At 43.9% G+C, this 25,984-nt stretch overlaps 1 protein-coding gene across 35 annotated transcripts in view; it reads left to right on the forward strand.

Annotated features, from left to right (window-relative positions):
- clasp2 (cytoplasmic linker associated protein 2) overlaps window positions 1-25,984 on the forward strand; it is a 453,349-nt gene that overhangs the window by 262,102 nt on the left and 165,263 nt on the right. For 26 of the 35 annotated variants that reach the window (XM_085993872.1, XM_085993847.1, XM_085993851.1 and 23 more), the window contains one exon: window positions 22,840-22,863. The exons of the other annotated variants lie outside the window; for them this stretch is intronic. In XM_085993872.1, coding sequence (XP_085849998.1) covers window positions 22,840-22,863 — 24 coding nt within the window. The remainder of the gene's footprint in view (window positions 1-22,839; window positions 22,864-25,984) is intronic. 35 annotated transcript variants of the gene reach the window in all.

The following is a 25,984-nucleotide window of genomic DNA, read 5'->3' on the forward strand; positions in this document are numbered from 1 at the left end:
TGTAAGAAGTCACACAACACCAGGTTATAGTCCAACAGCTTTATTTGAAGTCACAAGCTTTTGGAGCGCTGCTCCTTCGTCAGGTGAAGTGGAGAGATGCATAAAGACACAGCTTATATAGTCAGAGAATAATGTCGGATGTTTACAGGTAATCTTTCTAACTGCCATTTATCACACCTCGGCAGAGAGATAATCACAGCAATCAAAGGTGTGAATGGTGTCCAAACAGGTCAGTCAGGAAAACATTATGACATGCCAGATCATCAACACAGATACCATCATCACACGTGAGGACACCACCCACCAGGTACATGGTACATACTCATGTGACTCGGCCAACGTTGTCTACCTCATACGTTGCAGGAAAGGATGCCCCGGAGCATGGTACATCGGCGAGACCATGCAGACACTGCGACAACGGATGAACGGACACCGCGCAACAATCACCAGTCTGTTTTTTTGTTTTTCATACAGACCCCAGCATCTGCAATATTTGACCCCTTGTGACCCCACCTCATTGTTCTTTGATGTAATGTTTCCCTGACTGACCTGTTTGGACACCATTCACACCTTTGACTGCTGTGATTATCTCTCTGCCGAGGTGTGATAAATGGCAGTTGGAAAGGTTACCTGTAAACATCTGACATGATTCTCTGACTATATAAGCTGTGTCTTTATGCATTTCTCCACTTCACCTGAAGAAGGAGCAGCGCTCCGAAAGCTTGTGATTTCAAATAAAGCTGTTGGACTATAACCTGGTGTTGTGTGACTTCTTACATCTTAACATGGACATCTGTCACCTTTTCTTCATTGTCGGTGGGTCAGTTAGCTACAATTCCTTACCTAACACCATTGTAGGACTGCAGCCGTTTAAGGAGAAGACTTGCCATCACCACCTCACGATAACTAGGGATGGGCAAAACCTGTGGCCTTGCCAGCATCATCCAGATTCTAAGATTGGTACGATTACCCATGCTTGGTTCCACTTTTACTTGTTCAATTGTGGACAGGGCATCTGCAGCAATGGCTTCTCTTCCCACTCCTGTGCCGTTAGCTTGTGAGTCTCTCCTTGGCTCCTCCTCTTCCGAATGCACACGCTATGCCCTTGACAATGACATCTGCCAACTTGGGGTCAGCTTTCACAGTACATAAGAACATAAGAAATAGGAGCAGGATTAGGTCACTTGGCCCCTCGAGCCTGCTCCGCCATTCAATAAGATCATGGCTGATCTTGGGCTCGAAGCCACTTCCCAGCCCATTCCCCATAACCCTTCACTCCCTTATCTTGCAAAAATCTGTCTATCTCCACCTTAAATGTATTTAATGACCCAGCCGCCACAGCTCTCTGGGGCAGAGAATTCCACAGATTTACGATCCTCTGAGAGAAACAATTCCTCCTCATCTCAGTTCTAAAAGGGCGACCCTTTATTCTGAAACTGTGCCCCCGAGTTCTAGATTTCCCCACGAGGGGAAACATCCTCTCTGCATCTACCTTGTCGAGCCCCCTCAGTATCTTATATGTTTCAATAAGATCACCTCTCATTCTTCTAAATTCCAATGAATATAGGCCCAGCCTGCTCAACCTTTCTTCATAAGACAATCCCCTTCATCTCTGGAATTAACCTAGTGAATCGTCTCTGAACTGCCTCCAATGCAAGTATATCCTTCCTTAAAGAAGGAGACCAAAACTGTACGCAGTACTCCAGGTGTGGCCTCACCAATACCCTGTACAGTTGTAACAGGACTTCCCTGCTTTTATACTCCAACCCCTTGAAATAAAGGCCAACATTCCATTTGCCTATTTGATTACTTGCTGTACCTGCATGCTAACTTTTTGTGTTTCATGCACAAGGACCCCCAGGTCCCTCTGAACTGTAGCATTTTATAATTTCTCTACATTTAAATAATTGCTTTTTTATTTTTCCTGCCAAAGTGGATAACCTCGCACTTTCCCACATTATACTCCATCTGCCAAATGTTTGCCCACTCACTTAGCCTGTCTATATCCCTTTGCAGATTCTTTGCACAACTTGCTTTCCCACCCATTTTTGTATCATCCGCAAACTTGGCTACATTACACTCGGTCCCTTCATCCAAGTTATTAATGTAGATTGTAAATAGTTGAGGCCCCAGCACTGATCCCTGTGGCACCCCACTAGTTTGCCAACCGGAAAATGACCCATTTATCCCGACTCTCTGCTTTCTGTTAGTTGTCCAATTCTCTCTCCATGCTAATATATTACCCCCAATTCCGTGAGCTCTTACCTTATGCGGTAACCTTTTATGTGGCACCTTATCGAATGCCTTCTGGAAATCCAAATACACGACATCCACTGGTTCACCTTTGTCCACCCTGCTCGTTACCTCCTCAAAGAACTCCAGCAAATTTGTTAAACATGATTTCCCTTTCATAAAACCATGCTGACTCTGCTTGACTGCATTATGATTTTCCAAATGCCCTGCTACTGCTTCCTTAATGAAGGACTCCAGCATTTTCCCAATGACAGTTGTACACCGATTACACCCAGTTGTATTTCTCCACCGCATATCTTGACCTTTCTATTGTCCCTGTGCTGTCGCACGGTTTGACATTCAGTCTTGCATGAGCTGCAATTTTCTCCAGCTAAATATTATCGCTAGTCGTGTGCCATGTGTGAAGTACAGGATACTTCTCGTGTCCTGGACAACCACATGTGCAGGCAGCATCATCAGCTGGCTTGAGCAGCAGTTGGCGTCAGTGTAGTGCATCCGCAAGGCTGAGAGCTTCGTGGATAGCACGTTTCAGGAGGTGGTCACCCCGCAGCTTAACAGTTTGCAGGCAGAGGAGGAATGGGTGACTGCCAGACAGACAAGGAGGACCAGGCAGGTAGTGCAGGAGTCCCCTGAGTGCATCTCACTCTTCAACCGGTCTGCTGTGCATACTGGTGAGGATAATAGTTCCTCTGGGGAGCACAGCAAGAGTCAAGTCCATGGCACCATGAGTGGCTCAGCTGTAAGGGGGAGGAGGAAGGTCAAAAAAGCAATAGTGAAAGGAGATTCAATAGTTAGGGGAACAGACGGGCATTTCTGCGGCCGCAGACGTGACTCCAGGATGGTATGTTGCTTCCCTGGTGCCAGGGTCAAGGATGTCATAGAGTCATAGAGTCATAGAGTTTTACAGCACAGAAAGAGGCCCTTCGGCCCATCGTGTCTGCGCCGCCCATCCATCCCTGTCCAGTCTAATCCCATTTTCCAGCATTTGGTCCATAGCCTTGTATGCAATGGCATTTCAAGTGCTCATCCAAATGCTTCTTGAATGTTGTGAGGGTTCCTGCCTCTACCACCCTTTCAGGCATTGAGTTCCACATTCCAACCACCCTCTGGGTGAAAAAGTTCCTCCTCAAATCCCCTCTAAATCTCCTGCCCCTTACCCTGAATCTATGCCCCCTTGTTATTGACCCCCCTACTAAGGGGAAAAGTTCCTCTTTGTCTACCCTATCTATGCCCCTCATCATTTTGTACACCTCAATCAGGTCCCCCTCAGCCTTCTTTGCTCCAAGGAAAACAACCCCAGCCTGTCCAGCCTCTCTTCATAGCTGAGGCGCTCCATCCCAGGTAACATCCTGGTGAATCTTCTCTGCACCCTCTCCAAAGCAATCACATCCTTCCTATAGTGAGGCGACCAGAACTGCACACAGTACTCCAGCTGTGGCCTCACCAGCGTTTTGTACAGCTCCATCATAACCTCCCTGCTCTTATATTCTATGCCTCGGCTAATGAAGGCAAGTATCCCATATGCCTTTTTAACCACCTTATCTACCTGTTCCGCTGCCTTCAGGGATCTATGTACATGTACACCAAGGTCCCTCTGACCCTCTGTACTTCCTAGGGTCCTACCACTCATTGTGTATTCCCTTGCCTTATTTGTCCGTCCAAAATGCATCACCTCGCACTTTTCAGGGTTAAATTCCATTTGCCACTTTTCCGCCCATCTGACCAACCCATTTATATCGTCCTGTAGCCTGAGGCTTTCCTCCTCACAATTTACCACCCCACCAATTTTCGTGTCATCTGCGAACTTACTGATCATACCTTTTACATTCTCATCCAAATCATTTATGTAGATCACAAACAACAAGGGACCCAGCACCGATCCCTGAGGTACCCCACTGGACACAGGCTTCCAGTCACAAAAGCAACCTTCGACCATCACCCTCTGCCTCCTGCCACTCAGCCAGTTTATGATCCAACGCGCCAAGGCACCCTGGATCCCATGGGCTCTTACCTTCTTGACCAGTCTCCTATGCGGGACTTTGTCAAAAGCTTTACTGAAGTCCATGTAAACCACATCCACAGCATTTCCCTCATCCACCCCCCTAGTCACCCCCTCGAAAAATTCAATCAGATTTGTCAGACATGATTTACCCTTGACAAAGCCATGCTGACTATCCCCGATTAATCCTTGCCTCTCCAAGTGGAGACTAATTTTGTCCCTCAGAATTTTTTCCAATAATTTCCCTACCACAGATGTTAGGCTCACTGGCCTGTAATTCCCTGGTTTATCCCTGCTACCCTTCTTGAATAATGGTACTACGTTAGCTGTTCTCCAGTCCTCTGGTACGTCCCCTGTGGCCAGAGAGGTTCTGAAAATTTGTGTCAGAGCCCCTGCAATCTCCTCCTTTGCCTCCCACAGCAGCCTGGGATACATCTCGTCTGGGCCTGGGGATTTATCCACTTTTTGGCCTGCTAAAACCGCTAGCACCTCCTCCCTCTCGATGCTAATATGTTCAAGTATGTCACAGCCCCCTTGCCCGATTTCTATGTCTGCATCGTCTTTCTCCATAGTGAACACAGATGCAAAAAATTCATTTAAAACCCCACCTACATCATCTGGCTCTACACACAGATTGCCACTTTGGTCCCTAATGGGCCCTACCCTTTCCCTGGTTATCCTCTTGCCCTTAATATACTTATAAAACATCTTAGGATTTTCCTTTATTTTGCTCGCCAGTGTTATTTCATGGCCCCTCCTCGCCCTCCTAATTTCTTTTTTAAGTATGCCCCTGCATTTTTTATACTCCTCTAGGGCTTCTTCCGTCTTTAGTCTTTTGTAACTGCCAAAAGCCCCCCTTTTATTTCTAATGCATTTTTGTATATCCCTTGTCATCCAAGGTTCCCTTTGCTTGTTGGTCCCACCCTTGACCTTTACAGGAACATGTTGGCGTTGTACTCTCTCTATTTCCCTTCTGAAAGTCTCCCACTGTTTTGATGCGGATTTTCCTATAAGTAGCTGCTCCCAGTCCAATTTGGTCAGATCCTGCCTTATCATATTAAAATCGGCCTTCCCCCAATTTAGAACCCTTATTTCCGGGCCGTCTTTGTCTTTTTCCATGACCACCTTAAATCTCACCGAATTGTGGTCACTGTCGCCAAAATGCTCTCCTACTGACACTTCCACCACTTGCCCGGCTACATTCCCCAGAATTAGGTCCAGTACCGCCCCCTCTCTTGTAGGACTTTCTACATGTTGGCTCAAAAAGCTCTCCTGGATGCACTTTAAGAATTCTGCACCCTCTAAGCCTTTCACACTCTGACTATCCCAATTTATATTGGGGAAGTTGAAATCCCCCACTATTATTACCCTATTATTTTCGCACTTTTCTGAGATTTGCCTACATATCTGTTCCTCTATCTCCCCCTGACTGTTTGGGGGCCTATAGTACACTCCCAGCAAAGTGCTTGCCCCCTTTTTGTTTTTAAGTTCTACCCATATGGCCTCATTAGAGGAACCCGCTAATATATCATCCCTCCTTACAGCAGTAATTGACTCCTTAATTAATATTGCAACACCCCCTCCCCTTTTACACCCCCCTCTGTCTCGCCTGAAGATTCTATACCCCGGAATATTGAGCTGCCAGTCCTGACGCTCCCTCAACCATGTCTCCGTGATAGCAACAATATCGTACTCCCATGTGTTCAACAACAACTTCAGTTCATCCACCTTATTTGCAAGACTCCTTGCATTAAAATAAATGCCTTCCAGCCCTGCCATATTCTCTTTTGCCTTCACATATTTGCTTTGCCTTCCCAGCTGACTTGTTTTTCCCTCTGTATTTGGCTGTAAATCACCCCCTACTATAGCTCCACTCTGTACCCCATCCCCCTGCCAAGTTAGTTTAAACCCCCCCCAGCAGTGCTAGCAAACCTCCCCGCATTGAGCAACTGCACAACATTCTGAAGCGGGAGGATGAACAGCCAGAGATTGTGGTCCATATCGGTACCAATGCCATAGGTAGAAAGAGGGATGAGGTCTTGCAGGCAAATTTTAGGGAGTTAGGAAAGATTAATAAGCAGGACCTCAAAGGTAGTAAGGATTACTCCCGGTGCCATGCGCTTGTGAGTACAGAAATAGGAATAGAGCTGATGAATGCGTTGCTGGAGAGATGGTGCAGGAGGGAGGGCTTTAGATTGGGGCATTGGGACCGGTTCTGGGGGAGTTGGGACCTGTACAGGCCGGGCAGGTTGCACCTCAACAGTGCTGTGACCAATATCCTCATGTGGAGGTTTGCTAGTGCTGTTGGGGAAGGTTTAAACTAGCTTGACCGGGGCTTGGGAACCAGAGCGTAGATTCAGAAGGGAGAGAAGCAAAGCTGGAAATGGAAGGCAGTAAATTAGTAAGTGAGTTTGTAAGGCAGAGGAAACAAATGCTAGAAAATAGACAACAAAGGGGTTTGGCAGTGCATTATGGTATAAACTTCAATGCAAGGAGTCTAGTGAAAAAGGCAGATGAGCTGAGGGCACAGATAGACATGTGGAAGTATAATATAGCTATTACTGAAACATGGCTGAAAGAAGGGCAGGAATGGCAGTTCAACATTCCTGGTTACAGGGTTTTCAGATGAGATAGAGAGGGGGATAAAAAAGGAGTAGGGGATTGCAATATTGGTTAAAGAAACAATTACAGCTGTGAGGAGGGATGATGGAAGGATCATCAAATGAGGGCATATGGGTTAAACTGAAGAGCAAAAAAGGGGCCATTACACTGCTGGGAGTGTACTATAGACCCCCAAATAGTCAGAGGGAGATAGAAGAGCACATATTCAGGTGAATTTCCGAGAAGTGCAAAAACAATAGGGCAGTAATTGGGGATTTCAATTACCCTAACATTAAAGAAAGAAAGATTTGCATTTATATCGTGCCTTTCACGACCACCAGACGTCTCAAAGCGCTTTACAGCCAATGAAGTACTTTTGGAGTGTAGCCACTGTTGTAATGTGGGAAACGTGGCAGCCACTTTGCGCACAGCAAGCTCCCACAAACAGCAGTGTGATAATGGCCAGATAATCTGTTTTTGTTATCTGGATTGAGGGATAAATATTGTCCAGGACACCGGGGAGAACTCCCCTGCTCTTCTTCGAAATAGTGCCTTGTGATCTTTTACATCCAACTGAGAGAGCAGACGGGGCCTCGATTTAACGTCTCATCCGAAAGACGACACCTCCGACAGTGCAGCACTCCCTCAGCACTGCACTGGTGTGTCAGCCTAGCTTTATGTGCTCAAGTCCTTGGAGTGGGGCTGGAACCCACAACCTTCTGACTCAGGCAAGTGTGCTACCCACTGAGCCACAGCTGACACTATTAAGTGGGATAGAATCAGTGTAAAAGGTATAGAGGGCGCAGAATTCTTAAAATGCACTCAAGAGAACTTTTTTAGCCAGTACGTAGCAAGCCCAACAAAAGAGGGGGAGGGTTCTGGACCTAGTTTTAGGGAATGAAGCTGGGCAGGTGGAAGGGATATCGGTGGGAGAGCATTTTGGCGGTCGTGATCATAATTCAGTTAGATTTAGTTTAGCGTAGTTATGGAAGAGGGCAAAGATAGATCAGGAGTAAAAGTTCTCGTTTGGGGAAAGGCCAATTTTATTAAGCTCAGATGTGATTTAGCAAAAGTGGACTGGAAACAGCTATTTGAAGATAAATCAGTGTCAGAGCAGTGGGGGGCATTCAAGGAGGAGATCCAGAGGGTTCAGAGCAAGTATCTTCCCACAAAGAAAAAGGGTGGGATTCCCAAATCTAGAGTTCCCTGGATGTCGAGGGGTATACAGGGTAGGATAAGGCAAAAACGGGAAGCTTATGTCAGATACCGAGAGCTAAATACTGCAGAAAGCCTAGGGGAGTATAGAAAGTGCAGGGGTGAAATTAAAAAGGAAATTAGGAAAGCAAAGAGAGAGCATGAAAAAATACTGACAAGTAAAATCAAGGGAAACCCAAAGATGTTTTATAAATACATAAAGAGCAAGAGGATGATTAAAGAAAGAGTAGGGCCTATTAGAGACCAAAAAAGAAACTTGTGTGTGGAGGCTGAAGACATGGGCATGATTCTTAATGAATACTTTGTGTCTGTCTTCACAAAAGGGTCGGGGACGATACAGATGTTGTAGTTAAGGAGGAGAAATGTGAAATATTAGATGTAATAAACATAGTAAGAGAGGAAGTATTAAGGGGTTTAGCATCTTTGAAAGTGGATAAATCCCCAGGCCTGGATGAAATGTATCCCAGGCTGTTAAGAGAAGCAAGGGAGGAAATAGCAAAGGCTCTGACCATCATTTTTCAATCCTCTCTGGCTACAGGTGTGGTGCCGGAGGACTGCTAACGTTATACCGTTTTAAAAGGGAGAAAGGGATAGACCGAGTAATTACAGGTCAGTCAGCCTAACCTTGGTGGTGGGAAAATTGTTGAAAAAAATTCTGAGATTTACAAAAGCATGTATTGATCAAGGACAGTAAGCATGGATTTGTTAAGGGAGGGTCGTGTCTGACTAGCTTGATTGAATTTTTTGAGGAGGTAACTTGGAGGATTGATGAGCATAGTGCGTTTGTCGTCTACATGGATTTTAGCAAGGCTTTTGACAAGGTCCCAGATTGGTAAGAAAAGTAAAAGCCCATGGGATCCAAGGGAAAGTGGCAAGTTGGATTCAAAATTGGCTCAGTGGCAGGAAGCAAAAGGTGATGGTCGATGGATGTCTTTGTGACTGGAAAGCTATTTCCAGTGGGGTTCCGCAGGTCTCAGTACTAGGTCCCTTGCTTTTTGTGGTATACATCAATGATTTAGACTTTAATGTAGGGGGCATGATTAAGAAGTTTGCAGATGATACATAAATTGGTCATGTGGTTGATAGTGAGGAAGAAAGCTGTAGACTGCAAGAAGATATCAATGGACTAGTCAAGTGGGCAGAAAAGTGGCAAATGGAATTTAATCTGGAGAAGTGCATTTTGGGAGGGCTTGCAAGGCAAGGGAATACACAATAAATAGTAGGATACTGAGACGTGTAGAGAAACAGAGGGACCTTGGAGTGCTTGTCCACAGAGCCCTGAAGGTGTCAGGACAGGTAGATAAGGTGGTTAAGAAGGCATACGGGATACTTTCCTTTTATTAGCCATGGCATAGAATATAAGAACAGGGAGGTTCTGCTTGAACTGTACAAAATACTAGTTAGGTCACAGCTAGTGTACTATGTACTGTGTACAGTTCTGGTCACCACGTTACAGGAAAGATGTGATTGCACTGGAGACGACACAGAGGAGATTGACGAGGATGTTGCCAGGACTGGAGAATGTTAGCTATGAGGGAAAGATTGGATAGGCTGGGGTTATTTTCTTTAAAACAGAGGAGGCTGAGGAGAGAGTTGATTGATGTGTATAAAATTGTGGGGAGCCTGGATAGAGTGGATAGGAAGGACCTATTTCCCCGAGCAGAGAGGTCAATAACCAGGGGGCATAGATTTAAAGTAATCGGCAGAAGGATTAGAGGGGAGTTGAGGAGAATTATTTTCACCCAGAGGGTGGTGGGGGTCTGGAACTCACTGCCTGAAAGGGTGGCAGAGGCGGAAATCCTCATCGCATTTAAAAAGTACTTGGTCTGCACTTGAAGTGCCGTAACCTACAAGGCTATGGATCAAGAGCTGGAAAGTGGGATTAGACTGGATAGCTCTTTTTCAGCCGGCACAGACATGATGGGTCGAATGGCCTCCTTCTGTGCTGTAAATTTCTATGATTCAGTCACTGTCAGAAGCAACATATCCGTGCCAACTCCATCCCCCTCGGTAGCATCTATTTCAGACTGAACCAGACTGTTCACAACCTTGGCGGCCTGTTTGACACCAAGCTGGGTTTGCAACACCATATGCTCTTCATCACAAAGACCACCTACTCCTGATTTCTCCCTTAGCTCAGCCCATCTGCAAATGAAACCTCATCCAGGCCTTTGTCACCTCCAGACTCGACTTTTCGAATGCGCTCCTGGCTCGCCTCCCCATCCTCTACCCTCTAAACCTCAGGCTCATCCAAAATTCTGTATCCTAATCCTGCACCAACTTTCGCTTACCAATCGCCCCTCTCCTTGCTGACTTACATTGGCTCCTGGTCCCCCTCCCATTCCTATATAAGTAATATACAAAAAGAAAATACTGTAGATGCTGGAAATCTGAAATAAAAACAGAAAATGCTGGAGATACTCAGCAGGTCAGGCAGCATCTGTGAAGAGAGAAACAGAGTTAACGTTTCAGGTCGATGATCTTTCGTCAGAACTGGAAAAAAGCTGGAAATGTATATAAGTAATCTTCGCCACCCCTACAAAATCTTCTCTCTTTAAACCCCCCCCCCCCCCGCTGCCAAACTTTGCCTGGAACAGTGTTCCTCTGACTCCAGCTTCTTCTGCATTCACCTCCAATCACCCCCCATCATAGGTGGCAGTGCCTTCAGGCGGCTAGGCTACATGTTCTGGATTTCCCTTCCTAAACCCCTCTGTCTCTACACCTCCCTCCCCTCCTTTAAGATGTTCCTTAAAACCCACCTCTTTGATCAAGCTCTGGTTATCCATCCTAATATCTCCTCCTTGGGCTCAGAGACAAGATTTTATTTGCTTGTACCTCCATGAAGTGCCTACTATAAAAGCACTGTATCAATGCAATTTGTTGGTAGAATTTAAAAAAAATGAAAGTGCTTTGATCAAGGAGTCAGCTTTTTTAGCAAATGGATTTAAACATTGGAGCTGGTAATAAGCTAGATAGTCTCAAAAATGTAAGCCAAATTGCAGTTTAAAAATGTCCCTATGTTTTAGCAAGTTGATATCACTGTCAACATTCTATTCCATAAATCATAGTAAGCAATGCACTGGACAGCCAGTTGAACTTGGAATGAATTAAGCTAGCAAATCACTTACAGACGGTCACTGGGGCTAAATTCACTGCTGCCTTCAGGAAGAAAGATCCCACTCTGATCTTTGAGCAAAGATGGGAAGAGTATATAAGGAAGATAGATATTAGGTGCTTGGTTACATATTTTTTCAACGAGCAAGTAAGGCATTGGGATCTGAGTGAAAGCACATGGATTTTAGAGAATACTAGACAGAGGTATGGGAAAATTTGACAGAAACTGTAACTTGGCAACAATACCTGAAAATTTGAAGAAAAGAAGAGGAGATATTCCTCTGAATTATGAATCAGTGAGTTTGACATCGTACTCATAAAAAACAACAAAAAAGTTTTATGGGGCCCTTTAGATTTTTTAATTTGTTTCCACCAGTACTATGGCTATCTGTTGAAAACCATAGAATAATACAGTGGACAAGAGTTAATTTCCCCCATTCCCGCTGGGGAACTGTACTTGAAGAGAGTTTGGCTTGGAGAATCGGGGCTATAGTGTTGTAGCCCTCTTTTCAACGTGGAGTCCCTTCAAACACAGCTTCTCACTGAAAGCATAAGATCATGGAATTTACCCTGTAGTGCCTTATGTCAAAACAGTTTAAGGTTCTCTACACAAGATTTTTTTCGACTGCACCAAGTTCTATGTAGCCAAGCATAACAACCATTTTGTGCTAGTAATGTCTCCTGATTTTTGTATTATTGGTATCTTTACCATCCACCTGAAGAAGTGAACTTCGGTTTAATGTCTCACCGAAAGCGGATAGCTAGCGTAATACTGATATTTAAGAAGGGGGATAGAACATGTCCAGGGAATTATAGACCAGTCAACTTAACATGGGTGGTAGAAGAAATAATGGAATCCCTACTAAAGGAGAAAATAGAAGAACATCTGGAAACGAAAAATATAATAATGAATAGTCAACGTGGATTTCAAAAGGGAAAGTCTAGCTTGACCAACATCATTGAATTTTTTTAAAGCAGTAACAGAGAGAGTAGACAATGGTAATGCAGTAGATGTAATTTATCTGGATTTTCAAAAGGCCTTTGAGTAAAGTACCCCATAATAGACTGATGAACAAGGTCAGTGCATGCGGAGTCGGGGGACAAGCAGCAGAATGGATTGCTGGCTGGCTTCAGGACAGAAAGCAGAGAGTGGGAGTAAAGGGTAGCTAGTCACAGGGACAGAAGGTGGGTAGTGGTGTTCCACAAGGATCAGTGCTGGGACCACTGCTGTTTGCAATTTACATTAACGACTTAGACTTAGGAATCAAAAACACAATTTCTAAATTTGTGGATGACACCAAATTGGGGGGGATAGTCAATACTGAGGAGGACTGCAACAAATGACAGGAGGACATTAATAAACTTACAGAATGGGCATCTAATTGGCAAATGAAGTTCAACACCAATAAATGTGAGGTATTACATTTTGGTAGGAAGAATAGGGAGATCACTTTATCACTTGGAGGGTGCGAGTCTTGGTGGGGTAGAGGAACAAAGGGATCTCGGAGTACAAATACACAAATCACTAAAAGTTACGACACAGGTTAGCAAGGCCATAAAAAAAGCAAACCAAGCACTAGGGTTTATTTAAAAGTAGTGAAGTTATGTTAAACCTGTATCGAACGTTGGTTAGACCACACTTATAAAGAGTACTGCGTACAGTTCTGGTCGCCATATTATGGAAAGAATATAGAGGCACTGGAGAGGGTGCAGAGAAGATTTACAAGGATGATACCAGAAATGTGAGGGTGTACATATCAGGAAAGGATGAACAGGCTGGGTCGCTTTTCTCTTGAAAAAAGGCTGAGGGGTGACCTAATGGAGGTCTTTAAAATTATGAAAAATTTTGATAGAGTGGATACAGAGAGAATGTTTCCACTTGTGGGGAAAAGCATAGCTAGAGACCATCAATATAAGATAGTCAGCAAGAAATCCAACAGGAAATTCAGAAGAAACTTCTTTACCCAAAGAGTGGTGAGAATGTGGAACTCGCTACCACAGGGAGTGGTTGAAGCAAATAGTATCGATGTATTTAAGGGGAGGCTCGACAAGCATATGAGGGAGAAAGGAATAGAGGGTTATGCTGATAGCTTTAGATGAGGAAAGACAGGAGGAGGCTCGTGTGGAGCATAAACGCCGGCATGGACTGGTTGGGCTGAATGGCCTGTTTCTGTGCTCGATATCCTATGTAATGAAAGGATATTGCCTGTGTCAATACAACACACTCTCAGTTTTGCATTATAGTGTCAATCTAGATTGTGTTCTTGAAGCCCTGGTTTGGGACTGAAACACAAAATTCTGACCTAGCATTAGTAAGTCATTTGGAATTTGTGAACAGATCAGTACAAGAATAAGAAAAGAAAGTCAAGGATAAGGGCACGTGACAGGGAAAAAAGCAAACTTCAATGGAATGATGCTGAAGAGAATGGATGAACAATAGGCCCTAGTGCAGGAGTGGGGAATTATTTGGGCTGGAGGGCCATTTAACAAGTTGTGGTGAGCTGTTGAGGGCCACACACCAATGTTCCCGTTAAGCTGCGTGGCCGCATGGTTGTGCATTGGTCTGGAGGTCCCGCGCAGGCCACTCAGCAGCTTTTAAATTAATAGATGTGTAATCAGTACAGTAATGAGCACAATTAAATTCTCACCAATTGCCTAACGAGCAGAGGGTGTTGAGTTAGTGAATAAATCTATTAACTAATTTACTAATGATCAGTTAGTATAAATAATCAGCGGTAAATAAATAAATTTGAGCTAATTAAACTACTCATTAGTAAACACAAATCTGTTTTGCATTAATTAGTTAAGTGGTAGCTAATAACTGGTTAACAGGTATCATTCATCAGTCACCCAATCATTGGGGGTTGGGTCTGGGCTGGGGAAGATGGATCTGCGCCAGTTTAGGGACTGCGCTGCCGTCGGTAAAAGGCCCTTCCTGGGGGGCCGTGGCCCAATCCGCGACTTGTGGCTGCCTTCTGTCCGCCATAGCTACCGGTCTTCATATCTTTGCCTCTCCCTAAGGCCCATTGCTAGACTCCCCTGCTGTCTCGGACCAATGACCCGCCTCCTGACGTTACGTGGGGCGGGGTCAGGTGCAACTGACATTTGGCCTCGAAGCCAAGCCTTGGCAGGCTGGATTGAATCTATTGGCAGGCCGGATACAGCCGCGGGCCGTATTTTGCCCGCCACTGCCCTAGCGATTCAAATACATAATTTCCTGAAAATGCAAGTGTAGGTAGATAAAGCCAAAGGAAAGGCCAACAGTATTTTAGGTTTTATAAATAGCAGATAGAGTACAACAATTAAGAACCAATAAATGTGAACAAAACATTGGTAAAGGAGCACCCTGTGCAAGTTTTAGTTGGCCCATTCGAGAGAGTGCATTAAAGCCATTTAGATTTTTTTAAATATTCGTTTTATGGGATGTGGGCATCGCTGGCAAGGCCAGCATTTATTGTCCATCCCTAATTGACCTTGAGAAGGTGGTGGTGAGCCGCCGCCTTGAACCGCTGCAATCCGTGTGGTGAAGGTACTTCCCACAGCGCTGTTAGGTAGGGAGTTCCAGGTTTTGACCCAGCGACAATGAAGGATCGGCGATATACTTCTAAGTCAGGATGATGTGTGACTTGGAGGGGAACTTGGAGGTGGTGGTCTTCCCATGCGCCTACTGCCTTTGTCCTTCTAAGTGGTAGAGGTCGCGGGTTTGCGAGGTGCTGCCGAAGAAGCCTTGGTGAATTGCTGCAGTGCATCTTGTCGATGGTACACACTGCAGCCATGGTGCACCGGTGGTGGAGGGAGTGAATGTTTAAGGTGGTGGATGGGGTGCCAATCAAGCTGGCTGCTTTGTCCTGGATGGTGTTGAGCTTCTTGAGTGTTGTTGGAGCTGCACTCATCTAGGCAAGTAGAGAGTATTCCATCACACTCCTTACTTGTGCCTTGTAGATGGTGGAAAGGCTTTGGGGAGTCAGGAGGTGAGACACTTGCTGCAGAATACCCAGCCTCTGACCTGCTCTTGTTGCCACAGTATTTATGTGGCTGGTCCAGTTAAGTTTCTGGTCACTGGTGACCCCCAGGATGTTGATGGCGGGGGATTCAGCGATGGTAATGCCGTTGAATGTCAAGAGGAGATGGTTAGACTCTCGCTTTTTGGAGATAGTCATTGCCTGGCACTTCTGTGGCACGAATATTACCTGCCACTTATCAGCCCAAGCCTGAATGTCGTCCAGGTCTTGTTGCATGTGGGCATGAACTGCTTCATTATCTGAGGAATTATGATTGGCGCTGAACACTGTGCAGTCATCAGCGAACATCCCCATTTCTAACCTTATGTGTTGGAGGGAAGGTCATTGATGAAGCAGCTGAAGATGGTTAGGCCTAGGACATTGCCCTGAGGAACTCCTGCAGCGATGTCCTGGGGCTGAGATGATTGACCTTCAACCACCACAACCATCTTCCTTTGTGCTAGGTATTACTCCAGCCAGTGGAGAGTTTTCCCCCTGATTCCCATTGACTTCAGTTTTACTAGGGCTCCTGATGCTACACTCAGTCAAATGCTGCCTTGATGTCAAGGGCAGTGACTCTCGCCTTGCCTCTGGAATTCAGCTCCTTTATCCATGTTTGGACCAAGGCTGTAATGAGGTCGGGAGCCAAGTGTTCTTGGCCGAACCCAAACTGAGCATCAGTGAGCAGGTTATTGGTGAGTAAGTGCCACTTGATAGCACTGTCGATGACACCTTCAATCACTTTGCTGATGATTGAGAGTAGACTGATGGGGCAGTAATTGGCCAGGTTGGATTTGTCCTGCTTTTTGTGGACAGGATACACCTGGGCAGATTTCCACATTGTAGGATAGATGCCAGTGTTGTAGCTGTACTGGAACAGCTTGGCTAGAGGCGCGGCTAGTTCTGGAGCACAAGTCCTCAGCACGATAGCCGGGATGTTGTCGGGGCCCATAGTCTTTGCTGTATCCAGTGTGCTCAGCCGTTTCTTGATATCACGTGGAGTGAATCGAATTGGCTGAAGACTGGCTTCTGTGATGGTGGGGACCTTAGGACGAGGCCGATATGGATCATCCACTCGGCACTTCTGGCTGAAGATGGTTGCAAATGCTTCAGCCTTGTCTTTTGCACTCAGATGCTGGGCTCCACCATCATGAAGGATGGGGATATTCATGGAGCCTCCTCTTCCCGTTAGTTGTTTAATGGTCCACCACCATTCACGACTGGATGTGGCAGGACTGCAGAACTTTGACCTGATCTGTTGATTGTGGGATCGCTTAGCCTTGTCTATAGCATGCTGCTTCTGCTTTTTAGCATGCATGTAGTCCTGTGTTGCAGCTTCCCCAGGTTGGCACCTCATTTTTAGGTACGCCTGGTGCTGCTCCTGGCATGCTCTTCTACACTCCTTATTGAACCAGGGTTGGTCTCCTGACTTGATGGTAATGGTAGAGTGAGGGATATGCCAGGCCATGAAGTTACAGGTTGTGGTGGAATACAATTCTGCTGCTGCTGATGGCCCACAGCGCCTCATGGATGCCCAGTTTTGAGCTGCTAGCTCTGTTCTGAATCTATCCCATTTAGCACGGTGGTAGTGCCACACAACACGATAGAGGGTGTCCTCAGTGTGAAGACGGGACTTCGTCTCCACAATGACTGTGCGGTGGTCACTGCTACCTATACTGTTGTGGACAGATGCTTCTGCGACTGGTAGATTGGTGAGGACAAGGTGAAGTAGGTTTTTCCCTCGTGTTGGTTCTCTCACCACCTGTTGCAGGTCCAGATTGGCAGTTATGTCCTTCAGGGCTCAGCCAGCTCGGTCAGTAGTGGTGCTACCGAGCCACTCTTTGTGATGGACATTGAAGTCCCCCACCCAGAGTACATTCTGTGCCCTTGCTACTCTCAGTGCTTCTTCCAAGTGGTGTTCAACATGGAGGAGAACTGATTCATCAGCTGAGGGAGGGCGGTAGGTGGTAATCAGCAGGAGGTTTCCTTGCCCATGCTCGACCTGAAGCCATGAGACTTCATGGGGTCCGGAGTCAATGTTGAGGACTCCCAGGGCCACTCCTTCCTGACTGTGTACCACTCACTGTGCCACCACCCCTGGTGGGTCTGTCCTGCCGGTGGGACAGGACATACCCAGGGATGGTGATGGAGGAGTTTGGGACATTGGCTGAATTCACCGGGATGATACCATGAATGGGAAACAATAGTTGTGAGGAGAGACTTGAGATACTGGGACTATTTCCACGTGAGTAGTGATGGCTAAGGAGATTTAATAAGAGGTTTTGAAAATTATGATGGCCTTTGATGGTTGAGAGGCAGTGATGACGGAGCAATTCCAGGCCTCTGGATTATGAGCTCAGTAACATAACCACTAGGCTATCTTACCCAAACGGAACCATTAGTTTTGTATCTAGAGGCGTAGAATACAAAAGCGAGAAGATTTTGAAATTTGTACAAGACGTTCGCTAGGCCACAGTTTAATATTGTGTGTAGTTTTGGGCACCCCATCATAGGAAGGATATAAAAGCAGTAGAAAAGGTGCAGCTTAGATTCACTGGATGTTCTTAAGCATGAGGAATTATAGTTATGAAAAGAGACTTGAGCAGTTGTCAGTTTTTATACTGGAACTAAGAAAGTTGAGGGGTGACCTGATAGAGGTCTTCAAGATTATGATGAGGCTAATAGTTATGTAAGGTTTCCACTGGTTGGCGAGATAGTAACGAGGGACTACAAATTTAAGGTAATCAGAAAAATAAATAAAAGGTAGGTTGGAAAAAATGTCTTCACACACAGGATGGTTAGAATGTGAATTCTCTTCCACAAACAGTTGTTGCAGCAAAGTCCATACATTCCTTTAAAAGGGAGTTAGATAGTTGCTTGTTAAAAAGAAATACTGAAGGATGTGGGATTGAAATGGGTGGCTCATAATATTATATACTTTATATTACGTCCGTGAATGATTGAGACACGGACAGCAGGAGTTGAACAAAACAAGTCTTTACTGGTGGAAGTCAATAGTGAAACTGAAACAACAGAGGCTCGCTAGCCCCTTTTATACAGGGGTGGTCACTGCCGGTACTGCAGTCTGAGACCAGTTATATTCTCTTAAAGGTACATACACAACACTTTAAGTATTTCCTGGACATGCGTGAAGAAAAGGTTACATTAACAGGTGGTAAAATTCACCTGATATTCTGGATCTCGAATTTAATGGTGAAGTAACTTACGAGACTGATGCTAAGAATAATAGAACATAGAATTAGAGGAGGGAGATGTGGATCAAAAACTGGCTTAGTAGTCGGAGATGGACTAATTATAGGAGTTTCAGTGTTGATTAAAGGAAGATAGATGCAGTAGAAAAAGCAAATTGCAACCAATATAATTACTCGACTTGCATATTGTCGTGACAACAAGGTGAAAGAATCGCGCTATCTTTTAGTAAGTATAATGTTAGAGATGAGATCATTTTGATTTTTTTTGAGTGCAGATATACTGGTAATATTTTAACAATTGGGGATATTGGATAAGAGAACATACTTTCAATATTCAGCTGCAAAGGAAGATAAAGTTTAGATCAAATATTGGTAAATTCGAGCACAAAATTTGTGTAAATTGTATAAACTAACATTAACTATATAATTAACTGTTGCCGACACAGAGCCAACTAATCAAGAGACTTGAGAGTGAATTTCTGCGGGCATTCTCCCAGTCGTCCACCATAACTTTGGTGGAACAGCCACAAAAACCCCGAAAAAAAGTGTAAATGCTGTAGGAGAGCCACCTTGCAACTTCACCCCCTTGGTTTTTTTTCTCAAAGTCAACAGTTAGGAACAAGGAATGCCTTCACAGGGGTGTCTCTCTCTCTCTGTGGGACCTGGAGAATGGGTTTTCACAGGGTTGGAAATTTCACTTGGGCATTGGGTACTGTTGAACCATTTCGTGTTTGAGCCATGAATTATGGAAATTGTAGTTTTCATTCTTCTTCTATGGAGTTACAATACTCAAAATGCACCACAACGTGTAGTGCCTGGCAATCGTGTCGAAAATTTATAACCAATGACTTTGAAGCACAAGCAATAGAAAATAATGACACTTTTACAGCATCTGAAACATTAAATAAAAACAACCTTAGCTAACTGTTGTGTGGGATGAGATTTTTTTGCATCGCTGAAAGGCGCTGAATTTGGAGCCACAGGTTAGGGGAAATATTGCAGTTTGCTTTGCAGTGCAGCCAGATTACGTAGGTAACTCGGGCCAATAGGATACCCATTTAGGCTACTGGCCATTGCAGATTTGACAATGGGGGAAGAAAACCTCCCTGGCACAGCACTACACTGACAACACCTTGGGAAAGAGATACAAATTCTCCTGGAGAAGAAAAAGAAACCTTTTAGAACCATACAAATAACTGAGAAAAAGAAAGAAGTTTTTGTAGGGATAAGGGAAGAACAAAATATTTATATGTTTAGCAAAAACTGCAAATCCACCTGAGAGCTAAGCCAAAAACTGTTTATTTTATAATGTAAATAAGAACGATTTCTTTTTGAGAAGGGAAGAGACAACAAAGCTTACCTGCTTCTCCAGTTTTGGAAGAGAAAGAGATAAATAGTATTACCAATATAAATGGGTTTTCTCTGGCATTGCTCATAGGTATTCTGAGGTCTGGAGCACAGTTTTGCTGCTAAGACAGAGTTGTGTTTGACCTGTCTTATCCCTTCAAAGCCACTGCTCCAGTATTCCTTGTGAGGAAGTGATCTGGGGATTAATTTTTAATAAAAGTTTTTCTGAATTTTTAGCTATTTATAAACCCCCACTTGTACCCTCGAGGAATCCAGATTAGCAAGGTTAGAAATGTCAGCAGTAAATGACTGCTATTCTTTATCCATTTTCTTTTTACATTGTAATGTAATGTATGTAGCAGACAAAACTATTCAAATCTCTTTATTTTTCTCATATGTAATATCATAGTATATAGTATTTATAATCAATCTGAGGCTCATTATGTTTCTGTGTTATTAAGGTTTTATATTTTCTCTCATATCAGTTGTGATGTATTGCTTGAGTAAATGTGCTGTATAACAGCAATGTTGTGCTTGGCCTACTGCAAAATTGGGCTGAACATCAGGTACCACACTCCAGGCCCTGGACTACCTGTGGAACAACTCCACAGGAGTCGACGAGGCTGATGGACTGTTCGGGCTGGATCTTACCTGAGGAGGCGCGTTGGGGGCGGGGCTGCTGGTTTCCGGGTTCTAGTCCCGCCCCCAGCAACGTCTGATGACCTTACTCTATTATCCCCTGATTGGCCTTGTTAAGCCCGCCCTGCCGGCCAATTAAGGGAAAGCTGGTGTCAGATGATGTCAGTGCATGACGCTTCATCTGCCGGTTTTGTTAAAGTGACAGGCCCCATAATATTTTGACAGATCAATTGTCAGTGTTTGACAGCATTGAGGTGCTGTCAAACACTGACAATCGCTGTCCAAAGGTGAGCCCTTGCGCCCAGGCTAACAAATGACTCTCTCCTTAGGAGAAAACAGATGGCAGCTGCATGTGAGATTGCAGAAGCCATCAGTCAATTCTCCCGATCAGATGAGGCTTCCCAGAAACATCAAATCTTGTCACCTGCAGATGCATATAAACAGAATAAAAATATATCTCACTACATTCTCTCACCTGTCTTACTTACCTGTGCACCATTGCACCCATCACACTACCTCTGCAGCTGTCATTTGCACACTTACACTGCAGCAGACCCACAGCTTGCCTCGCTGACCCTGGCGGGGTTTCCCGCCGTCAGGAAGGCCGCATCAGTAGGCTGAAAATGGGGGAAAGCCTCTTAACTGCCTGTTAACTACCTGTTAATTGGCTTTAATCCCCTCCCCGCCGCTTGGAGACGGATCCCCGTGTGACTCGGGGACCCGCCTCCCGGGAAGATGGTTCGGAGGCAGGTTGGGACCCGCTCCCAATTTATCCCATTTTCCCAGCAATCCTGCCTCCTCAGGACTGGTAAAATCTAGCCCTTAGCCTTTATAACTAGAGGGCTAGAATATAAAGGGGAGGAAGTTTTGCTGCAGCTATACAAAGCCCTAGTTAGACCCCATCTGGAGTACGGTGTACAGTTTGAAAGGATATATTGGCCTTGGAAGGAGATTCACCAGAATGTTACCAGGGCTTCAAGGATCAGATTATGAGGAGCAGTTAAATAAATTAGGCTTGTATTCACCGGAATATAGAAGGTTAAGGGGTGATTTGATTGAGGTTTTTAGGATTTTGAAAGGAATTGATAGGGTGGACAGAGAGAAACCTTTTCTGCTGGTGGGGGTGTCTCGGACAAGGGGACATAACCTTAAAATCAGAGCTGAGCCATTCAGGAGAGAAGTTAGGAATCACTTCTTCACTCAAAGGGTGGAAGAAGTGTGGAACTCTCTCCCACAAAAAGCAGTAGATGCAAGCTCAATTAATCATTTGTAACCTGAGATCGATATTTGTTTGCTAGACAAGGATATGGAGCCAAGGCAGATGGATGGAGTTAAGCTACCGTAATGGCGGAGCAGGCTTGAGGGGCTGGCTGGCCTACTCCTGTTCCTATGTACTAATATTTTTTTTTAATCCTATTTATTTTGTTGTTTTATATTTATACCCTTTTCCTACTCTAGGTTTACTCATCATCCCCTACATAGAGTGTCAGCAAACAACCATATCTTATGCTACCCACTTGGTATGAGAGAGCAGCCCGGGTTGCTCGTCCCCCAATCTTCCCCACTTTCCTTTTTATGATGAAACTGCACCTCACCCTTTTGTCACAGCTGAGACCAATGATGCACCACATGGGAAATCACAGATCACGTCACTCTTTGACACAGGGTTTTAGGGCTTCAGTGCATTATGACACATTGTCTTTTTTATTCTTGTTCAGTCTTTTACCAAGAGGGTTAAAAAGCTAATTTGTGGCTACACAAAATGATGGGATGTAATGCAATTAAGAATATTTAAGAAAATGAGAACATTTTAAATTTCAAGAGAAGTACTGCATTAATTTTGTGAAACATAACCTGATGCATGAGTATGTGAAAGTGCACCCATGATGGGCTTCCTGATTTGCTTGTAGTATCATTCATTGTCAGACTTACTACCAGTAGCTCATGGCCAGGCAAAGCTGGCAGTTTCTTATTAAAATCTGCTGTTATGCAATTATGAAATCAAATGGATGAGTGATGAGCTGCAGAAATATGTATATTTATTGGTACAGCTGATGTACAGTTCAACCTTAACTGTTGTGGATTTGTTAGCTGCTGTTTCCAACTGGTGTACTCTTCCACTCGTGACACCTAGCAGTACATCACAACTACTTCAACATTCCTGGTTCCCCCCAGCAGTGAGTCTGACAATACATGATACAAGCGAATGAGAAGATCTTTTATGTCTCGAGCTTTGTTTCATCATGTAGCAGGTAATGTACATGCTTCAAACCACACATATAGCACCTTACTTGATACCTTTCATATTCTTGCTTTCTTAAATATTTTATGCACTGTTAGCTATCCTGTTTAAAAAAGTTTTTATCATAAGTTAATATTTCACCTGTAGTGATTATTTATTGTAGATGAAATCTAACACAGTAACTCTTTCCTGTTCTTTGCTTGCTCTGTTACAAAGATGATGCATCCGACAAGGCAGATGGTAAGGAAATTGCCTACCTGTCGTTCCCTATAATCTTGTTATACATCTGTAACTAACATGTTTTAATATGCTTATCGGTATAAATGCTAGATTTAACATTACAAATTGTCACGTCTCTTAATTGGAAGTCTGAGGAGTAATCAGTTACTTCAGCTTGGTAAAATGTGGAACATATGGCAAGTTGTGTCCTGGAAAATCATCCCATGAAGAGACAGTACCAACAAGTTGCTATGTGGTGTAATATATTTGTTGTATGTATGCAATTCAAAATTAACTACATGCATTTTCTCAGCAAGCTTCTAAAGCCCAAGTTATCTCATACTACTTATTTTTTTAATCTGTGTTTTCCATAAATGTTTCCAAATACACCAATCATCCCTGAAGCAAAATAAAGGTGCATTAATCAATCAGTTCACCAAGTAATTTTACTGTCAAAAGCCATAATCATAATATTAACTTGTACTAAGATTATGTATGTTGTCACTTTGAAACTTTTTTCCTATTTAGGAACAACTTCTGTAGATGGTAAGCACTCAGAATTTGAATTCCGTTTTTTTTTATACTTGGAAAAGTGACCATGAAGCTGCCGAATTGTTAAAGAAAACAACTGGTTCATGAATGTTCCTTCGGAAAGCAAACCTGCTGCCCTTCCCTGGTCTGGCCTATATTTGACTCCAGTCCCACACCAGTGTAACCTAGCAAGTTACTCAGTTGCAACTAGAAGTTGCAACAAAGCATGACTTTTTTTGGGAGGTGGAGAGAGAGAGGAGGGACATTCTTAGTATTAAGGTCATTAGCATTTCAAAGCATTTTTACAGCACAATGATCTTGCAATAAATGGCCCAATTCTGTCACCAATTCCACAGTGAGTTATTGTGTCCCAGCTCACCAACCTACCTGAACTTGAGAGGTTTAGAAAAACATTTTCTGAGAAAATCTTGCGCTCAGGATAAATTTTTAAAGGTTTGATCTTGTTTTGAATTATTCTGCTTGTGAATCAGTTGTAATTGCACTTAACTGCTCTGTGCTCAGATAGCTTCCTGACCACAGTAGTGAAGCTGTGTTTAGATGGGTTACGAAGTGCTCTGTTTAACTCCCCTTTATGGAAAGTCCAATGGCCCAGCACACAGCTATTTCACAACTTTTCTCTTTTTTTACATAGGATTACATAGGATATACAGCACAGAAACAGGCCACTCGGCCCAACCAGTCCCTGCCGGCATTTAAGCTCCACACGAACCTCCTCCCGCCTTTCCTCATCTAAATCTATCAGCATAACCCTCTATTCCCTTCTCCCTCATATGCTTGTCCAGCCTCCCCTTTAATCCATCTATACTAGTCGCTTCAACCACTCCCTGTGGTAGCGAGTTCCACATTCTCACCACTCTCTTGGTAAAGAAGTTTCTTCTGAATTCCCTATTGGATTTCTTGGTGACTATCTTATATTGATGGCCTCTAGTTACGCTCTTCCCCACAAGTGGAAACATTCTTTCTCTATCCACTCTATCAAAATTTTTCATAATTTTAAAGACCTCTATTAGGTCACCCCTCAGGCTCCTTTTTTCAAGAGAAAAGCGACCCAGCCTGTTCATCCTTTCCTGATATGTATACCCTCACATTTCTGGTATCATCCTTGTAAATCTTCTCTGCACCCTCTCCAGTGCCTCTATATCCTTTTTATAATATGGTGACCAGAACTGTACGCAGTACTCCAAGTGTGGTCTAACCAAGGTTCGATACAGGTTTAGCATAACCTCCCTACTTTTCAATTCTATCCCTCTAGAAATAAACCCAAGTGCTTGGTTTGCTTTTTTATGGCCTTGCTAACCTTTGTCGCAATTTTTAGTGATTTGTACTCCCAGATCTCTCTGTTCTTCTACCCCACCTAGACTCGCACCCTCCAAGTGATAAGTGACCTCCCTATTCTTCCTATCAAAATGTAATACCTCACATTTATCTGTGTTGAACTTAATTTGCCAATTATATGCCCATTCTGCAAGTTTATTAATGTCTTCCTGTAACTTGTTGTGGTTGCTCATCTGTTCTCTATTTTAGCCCTTGTAATATATGTTTTTCTTTCTTAATCATTTTTACTCCCTATATTGGATTTCTCCCTAGATTCTCATTCTATATCTTTGCTCACATTCATAGTTTATAGATAAGTTGCCTTCCCTTCTTGGTTTCATATTAGATATAGACAAGAAATGTAATGTCTATCGTCTTGGGAGTTTTTACAGCATTTGGCCACCTTCCTGTCATCCCCTTCTTGTTTTATAATAAAGCTAATTTATGACTGGATAAGACCATTATGTTCCACCAGGCCTGTGCCTAAGTGCGACAAGAATCGTACACAACTCTATCCCTCATACTCTTCAATTGTTTCCCTCGCCAACAACTATCCAGCTCTCTTGAATTTGAATTGAGTACTTCAATAAGATCTTCCCTCAGCTTTGTCTGCTAAGGTGTAAATATTTCTAATTTCTGTAGCTGCTTCTTGTAGCTCAGGTGTCTCATACCAGGTATCACCTAAATTGCCCTTTGCTGTACCCTTCTTGAAAACTAAGATGCCAATACTGTAGTACGGTGGGTAGAATTGTACAAGGACACCAGGTAGGGCTTGTCTGTAGCAACTCGGTGTCACTTACTCAGACCTGTACTCTGTCCCTCTAACTAACATCCCCAAGATCTTGTTGGTCTCTTGGGTGCATACTATGCACAAGTACTCCAGATTCCTCTTCCATGTTGTGTCCTGCAGAATGATGTCATTATTCTTGTATTTGCACTACTATTCTTTTCCCCAGTTTTGCCACCTTCCAAATGAAATCACAGCATCTATCCAAATCCCACTCGCACTTGCTTGTTGCCTTCAGAAGGATACACTCTTCTGCTCCCCACAATGAACTTCACTTTATTTGTGTCCCTAATTCAACCAATTGCTAACCCACTTTGTTAATTACTCCTTGCTTTCCAATGTTGTAGGCTAATCTCCTGTGATAACTTTTGCTAAAATGAAATATACAATGAAACACCCACTTCATTCCTAAGTTCATTGGTCTTTCAAAGAGCTCCAATATATTTGCCACGTTATCCAGTCAGCTTCCATTGTAACCATCTTATTCAC

Source organism: Somniosus microcephalus, chromosome 7 (genome assembly GCF_052327205.1).
Source record: "Somniosus microcephalus isolate GS21.2 chromosome 7, FLI_Smic_1.0, whole genome shotgun sequence".
NCBI classification, from domain to species: Eukaryota; Metazoa; Chordata; class Chondrichthyes; order Squaliformes; family Somniosidae; genus Somniosus; species Somniosus microcephalus.